At 39.6% G+C, this 7003-nt stretch overlaps 1 protein-coding gene across 1 annotated transcript; it reads right to left on the bottom strand.

Annotated features, from left to right (window-relative positions):
* Window positions 1-1468: 1468 nt before the first annotated feature.
* On the bottom strand, window positions 1469-6997 carry LOC111972765 (protein ARV1-like). Its single transcript, XM_023999837.2, has 5 exons — window positions 6816-6997; window positions 6337-6456; window positions 6020-6173; window positions 5574-5795; window positions 1469-1809 (listed from the first exon to the last, which is right to left on the bottom strand). The coding sequence occupies exons 1-5, from the start codon at window positions 6906-6908 to the stop codon at window positions 1682-1684; spliced, it is 717 nt and encodes a 238-aa protein (XP_023855605.1). The 5' UTR covers window positions 6909-6997; the 3' UTR covers window positions 1469-1681.
* Between the last annotated feature and the right edge of the window lie 6 nt (window positions 6998-7003).

The following is a 7003-nucleotide window of genomic DNA, read 5'->3' as shown; positions in this document are numbered from 1 at the left end:
GACAGTGACACAGTTTTGTTGTTTTGGCTCTGTACTCCAGCACTTTGGATTTMAAATTATACATTGACTATGAGGTTAAAGTGCAGTTTAGGCTATCAGGTTTTTTTATTTGATTATTATAAATGTTTTGGGTGAACCGTTTAGAAATTACACCACTTTTTGTACATAGTCCCTCCCTTTTAGGGAACCAATGTATTTGGACAAATTCACTTATATGTGTATCAGCAGTTTAGTATTTGGTACAATATTCCAAGCACTCAATGACTAACTACATCTAGCTTGTGACTCTACAAACTTGTTGGATGCATTTGCAGTTTGTTTTGGTTGTGCTTCTATAGAAATTAATGGTAAATAATGTATTGTGTCATTTTGGAGTCACTTTTATTGTAAAAAATAATAGAATATGTTTCTAAACACTTCTACATTAATGTGGATGCTACCATGATTACAGATAATCCTGAATGAATCGTAAATCATGATTATTGAGAAAGTTAGAGGCATAAATATCATACCCCCCCAAAAAATGCTAACCTGCCCTGTTATTGTAATGGTCAGAGGTTAGCATGTCTTGGGGGGTATGATATTTGTTCTTCTGTAACTCTCATTCATCATTATTTACGATTAATTACAATGAAGATTATCCATAATCATGGTAGCATCCACATTAATGTAGAACTGTTCCAAAACATATTCTATTCTTATTTACAATAAAAGTGACTCCAAAATGACACAATARGTTATTTACCATTCATTTCTATTAGGCACAAAATAATCTGAAACACAACCAAAACAAACTGCAAATGTATCCAACAAGTTGGTAGTCACAAGCTTGATGTAGTCATATCATGCTAGGAATATGGGAACTACTAAAGTTTTGAATACCTTAATACACATAAGTGAATTTGTCCAAATACTTTTGGTTTCCTAAAATGGGGGCACAATGTACAAAAAGTTATGCAATTTCTGAACGGTTCAACTGATATGAATGAATATGGCCTCAAATTAAAGCCGACAGTCTTAACTTTAAAGGCCCAATGCAACTATTTTTTATAACAAGATCAAATAATTTCTGGGTAACAATTAGGTACCTTACTGTATTAGTTTTCCATCAAAATGAACAAAAATAGTTTTTTTTAGCAAACAAATATTTATCAAGCAGGAATTTTGCTAGACCTATCTGGGAGTGGTCTGAGTAGGGAYGAGAAAACTGAAAACTAGCTGTTATTGGCAGATATGTTTGGAATTCTTTGTTGTTGGTTTATTAACCAATTACCACCTGCTGATGTCACCAGGCAAGCCAAAGCTCCCGCTCATGCAAACCTGCTGATTTAGAAGGTCATGTGTAGATTTTTATTTTCAACCAGAAACAAATCAGGAAATAACACTGATAAAATTGTTTACATTATTACAGTGTCAGTTTCATCAGCTGTTGTACAATATGATACAAAACAGGGAAAAAAATCATTTTTCACTGCACTGGGCCTTTAACATCAGTCATTGTATAATTTAAAATCCAAAGTGTTGTAAAAAAAAAACTGTCACTGTCCAAATACTTTTGGAAATCACTGTATATCACTAGGCACACTCCACACAGCACTGCCAGTTTCTCCTCACCACTCTGGTCCAGGGTATAATAGGTGCCATTGTAACAGTGTGTTCTTCAGGACTGGCCTGAAACAGGTCACTGGAACGGCAGGAAGTCCTGTATGCTCCATGGAAGCGTCTGCAACGCCTGGGCTACGCACGTTTCTAACAGCAGACCCACACACACAGCCATCAGGGAGAGCCTTCTGCTGCAGTTTAGAATGACTGGAAAAGAGAGAAAATGATCACATTTTGCAAGAACACAAACATGACAATATGCAGGAAAAGTACTTCTTCTGAACATCTTTGAAATCATGGTAAACTCCTACTTGCTGTAGAATAGAAAAACATTTATACGAATGAGATTAAAGCCCTATTCGCACGGGACTAGTATTACTAGAGAACGTTGATTATATAATTATTACCCCAGAATGTCCGTTATTCGAGAGGACGATTCGGACGGGATTAGTTCTTTCAAAACTACAGCCTGTAATTCTTAATTTTTTTCAATATATTGACAGTTATGATGGAAACCTGGAGTTTTTTTCCTAGGTGTGAAGATATTTCAATAGGTCCAGGCCATAACAGGGCTACACTGATAACTTGAGCTTGGTTCCCGAGTTTCTAAACCATACCAGCCATCATTGGTATAGTGTCGCCATAATATTTGAATTGAGGAAGTGTGATCATAATCATTCGGATATTTTAGCGATCCGCAGTAGATGTCCTAAATGCCCCCCAGCCTTCAGACGTGAGCTAAACAGTGCACATGCACTTGAGATGCGTTTTATGGATGAAAAGGTAAATTTATAATTTCAAAAAGTTTAGGTCAGTTGTATGCTGCATTGCCATCTATTAACAGCAAGGGTTACATTTAACAGGCACAATATTTTTTAACTGATGCATTTGGTAGTATTCAATTCATGCGCCCAAAACATCGGAAAGTATTCAGACCCGTTGACTTTTTCCACATTTTGTTGTTACAGCCTTAAATCTAAAATGGATTAAAAAAAAAAATTWAATCCTCAGCAATCTACACACAATACCCCATAATGACAAAGCAAAAACAGGGTTATAGACATTTTTGCTAATTTATTACAAATAAAAAACGGAAATACCTTATTTACACAAGTATTCAGACCCTTTGCTATGATTTTATTTTAAATTGTATTTTTGTTTATTTATTTATCTAGGCAAGCCAGTTAAGAACAAATTCTTATTTACAATGACGGCCTACGCCGGCCAAACCCTAACGACGCTGGGACAATTGTGCGCCGTCCTATGGGACTCCCAATCACGGCCGGTTGTGATACAGCCTGGAATCGAACCAGGGTCTGCAGTGATGCCTCTAGCACTGAGATGCAGTGCCTTAGACCGCTGCGCAATCGCAATCGAACACAATCGAACATCTTTGGAGAGACCTGAAAATAGCTGTGCCGCAACGCTCCCTATCCAAACTGATAGAGCGTGAGAGAATCTGCAGAGAAGAAATGGGAGAAACTCCCCAAATACAGGTGTGCCAAGCTTGTAGCGTCATACCCAAGAAGTCAAGGCTGTAATAACTGCCAAAGGTGCTTCAACAAAGTACTGAGTAAAGAGTCTGAATAGTTATGTAAATGTGATATTTCAGTTTATTTTTTATAAATTAGCAAAAAATTATAAAAACCTGTTTTTGCTTGTCATTGGGGTATTGTGTGTAGATTGATGATGAGGGYAAAAAACTATTGAATCAATTTTAGAAAAAGGCTGTAACCTAACAAAATGTGGAAAAAGTCAAGGGGTCTGAATACTTTCTGAAGGCATTGTACATAAAAGCATTCACTGTGAAAGTTGATACATGTAAGCCGTTCATATATAAAAACTATGTGCAGCACTTTGTTCAATTTATCGAATCAGTTATTGTTTTCTTGCTCAAACTGTGAGCAACACCTGTCAAACTCAGACATTACTCTCAAAACACAGGAATGTCTATTCACAAGGGACTAGTATTATCAAAGGACTTTGGAGTTTGCCAAAAAAATAGTAGGTTATTCTGGCTGGAATTGTTACTCTCCTGCCATCCCAAAATTACTGACATGGCAGATTTGGACGGGACTAAAATGACAGACGTGGTGTTTTGTGCTCGTGCACACAATTACATTACCCAACGTCCCCCAGTAAAACGAATCCCATACAAATAGGGTTTAATGATTAAATCAACTTATCAAATCCATTGCAGAAATACTTCCATTTAATCATTATTGTCAGGAAACTGAATAACCCATCAGTGCAATAAACAGATACAAAAATCCAATAGGCCATTATCCTGTGAAATGTGACAAATCACAGCGGCACACAGAGACAAATGCTTGCCATGCACGGCTGATTGTTTAACAAAAAAAAAAAAGCATAATGCAAGAGTAAGCCAGTTAATTAATGGATTAGCTTTGGACAGTTTTGGAACTATTTATAAACTGCCTATTTTAGTAACTCTAGGGAACAACTGAKTTCATGTTCTAACATAGATTCAAGCTAGGAGTAAGAGCTGCCATCTGCTGGTGCACACTAGTGCTCCTAGCCTCCCAATCAATACCATGTGAGCTGTCCATTTACCCTTTAATTGAAAATGTGGTATCTATGGTGATTTATGTACACTATATATACAAAAGTATGTGGACACCCCTTCAAATTWGTGGATTTGACTATTTCAGCTACACCCGTTTCTGATAGGTGTATAAAATTGAGCACATGGCCATGCTATCTCCATAGACAAACATTGGCAGTAGAATGGCCTTACTGAGGAGATCAGTGACTTTCAACGTGGCACCGTCATAGGACACCACCTTTTCAACAAGTTAGTTCGTCAAATTTCTGCCCTGCTAGAGCTGCCCCAGTCAACTGTACGTGCTGTTATTGTGAAGTGGAAACGTCTAGGAGCAACAACGGCTCAGCCACGAAGTGGTATGCCACACAAGCTCACAGAACAGGATTGCTGAGTGCTGAAGCGCGTAAAATCTTTGTCCTCAGTTGCAACACTCACTACCGAGTTCCAAACTGCCTCTGGAAGCAATGTCAGCACGAGAACTGTTCATGGGGGGATTCATGAAATGGGTTTCCATGGCCGACAAGCCTAAAATCACCATGCAGAATGCCAAGCGTCGGCTGGAGTGGTGTAAAGCTCGCTGCCATTGGACTCTGGAGCAGTGGAAATGCGTTCTCTGGAGTGATGAATCTCGCTTCACCATCTGGCAGTCCGACGGATGAATCTGGGTTTGTCAGATGCCAGGAGAACGCTACCTGCCCCAATGCATAGTGCCAARTGTASAGTTTGGTGGAGGAGGAAAAATGGTCTGGGGCTGTTTTTCATGGTTCGGGCCCTTTAGTTCCAGTGAAGGGAAATCTTAAAGCTACAGCATATAATGACATTCTAGATGATTCTGTGCTTCCAACTTTGTGGCAACAGTTTGGGTAAGGCCCTTTCCTGTTACAGCATGATAATGCCCCCGTGTACAAAGCGAGGACCATAGAGAAATGGTTTGACGATATCGGTGTGGAAGAACTTGACTGAGCCCTGACCTCAACACCATCGAACACCTTTGGGATGAATTGGGACGCCGACTGCGAGCCAGGCCTAATCTCCCAGCATCAGTGCCCGACCTCACTAATACTCTTGTGGCTGAATGGAAGCAAGTCCCTGCAGACAATATTCACACATCTAGTGGAAAGCCTTCCCAGAAAAGAGGAGGCTGTTATAGCAGCAAAAGGGGGGACCAACTCCATATTAATGCCCATGATATTGGAATGAGATGTTCGACGAGCAGGTGTCCACATACTTTTGGTCATGTCGTGTATGAAATAGGTTATATTCTAGTATCAATAATGAGAAATAAGAACTTTTCAACCAATTTTCCCTCCAAATCCCTCGCTGAATTGTCAAGAACAGAGATGGAGCTAAATGTGAGTGACTAATGGGAGCATTGCAACACTGATGGAGGAATTGTTTAATGTACCTCTTATGGCTTGAGAGTTGGACGTGAGCACAAACAGCTTGATGAGGCTGAAGCAGAGTGGGGAGTAGTCATGCTCCCATATGACTGCAGGGATGAGCAGGACTTTGCCATAGCTGGACAGCAGGAGGGCTTTCAGCAGTAAGCTCAGTTCAAAGTCAAAGCCAAGCAACCACTGCACCAGCCACAGGAAGGACAGCACTCCGACAGAGAACGCACCCAATTCTGTGGACAAATGAACATGAAATCAGCACCAACCATCAGAAGGCTGTCATTTGTATGGAATGAATGTGTAAAGAAAGCAGGATTTGTCACTTCCCCTACACTTGGAAACATTGTTATAACATTGCTATTAACATTGTCATATGCATGTTTGCTAATAAAATGCATGAGTTGTAGTAATAATAATAATAATGTGGCTGTTATTTTTCCATGCTTTATATACCCACCAAGAGCTGCCACCCCAAACATGCCATAGAAATCCCATTCCTTGGTGTATCTAATGATGTCTGCAGGGTCATTGCTCTGTTCAGATCCCTGAAGTTGTGACCACCTCAGGTAGGCCTCACACAGCAGGCAAAACACACACAGCTTCCAGTGAATCTGTGGAAGAAACCATCAACAAGACATGGCATCATTTCTTGAGTCTCTGTCTGCAGAGTAAATGCAAATGCAATGCAATGTAGATGAAGCTGTATACATTGTCTAAAGCGTGCACTGTACTCTGACTCTAGTGAATAGCTTTTCAGTGTCTTACTGTACTTACGTTCAATGTAGTGTTGAACAGAATGTGTCTGAATGCTTGAGTTTTGCATAAAATGGCATCAATCAGAATAATGACGGGATCATATTCAATATACTTGTCTACAGGCTTTTGGCAGGATCCCTGAAAGAAATAGAGACAGACCACAAGCACTGACTTGCCTAGTTAAATAAAGGTTAAATTAAACATTTAAAAAGCATTTCTCCAGCTTTTATGGCTAAACTAGATATCTAGCTTACTGTTTTCTCTGTTATAAGGGTAGAGACCCAACCACTAACACTTACTCTATATACATTTCAGCTAGCTATCCATCATCAGGCATCATAACTTGAATAGAAACAGAGCAGAGAAACCCAGCTAGCTAAGTTACACAGCTGGCAGTCACAGGTCCCTTTGGATAATTTCTAGCTAAGCTTAGCATCACCAGTTAGCTAGCTAATATCTTCACCAATAAATCAACATGAGCCAGCTAGTCAACTCACACATATGGTTATCTTCAAGATCCCATTTTTGTAATCTCTGTGAAGCTCGTGCGCGTCCTTATTGCATTCAACACATGTAAACCGCTTTGCCATTCTGTTTTATGTTGGTAACGATATAGAAACCGGCTTGAAAAACCTGACTTCCTGGATTTGTGCGTGATTGGTTGGGAGTTGTAGTCGTTTGCAGT

Source organism: Salvelinus sp. IW2-2015, linkage group LG14 (genome assembly GCF_002910315.2).
Source record: "Salvelinus sp. IW2-2015 linkage group LG14, ASM291031v2, whole genome shotgun sequence".
NCBI classification, from domain to species: Eukaryota; Metazoa; Chordata; class Actinopteri; order Salmoniformes; family Salmonidae; genus Salvelinus; species Salvelinus sp. IW2-2015.
The sequence above is the reverse complement of the archived record's forward strand: the minus strand, read 5'-3'. Positions and strand labels throughout refer to the sequence as shown.

Excerpts from the sequence above, each read along its gene's own strand:
- LOC111972765 (XM_023999837.2), bottom strand. The coding sequence starts at position 6,908 with ATGGCAAAGCGGTTTACATGTGTTGAATGCAATAAGGACGCGCACGAG. Across the intron at positions 6,457-6,815 it reads TCTTGAAGATAACCATATGT|GGATCCTGCCAAAAGCCTGT; the intron begins GTGAGTTGACTA and ends TATTTCTTTCAG. Across the intron at positions 5,796-6,019 it reads GTTTGGGGTGGCAGCTCTTG|AATTGGGTGCGTTCTCTGTC; the intron begins GTGGGTATATAA and ends ATTTGTCCACAG.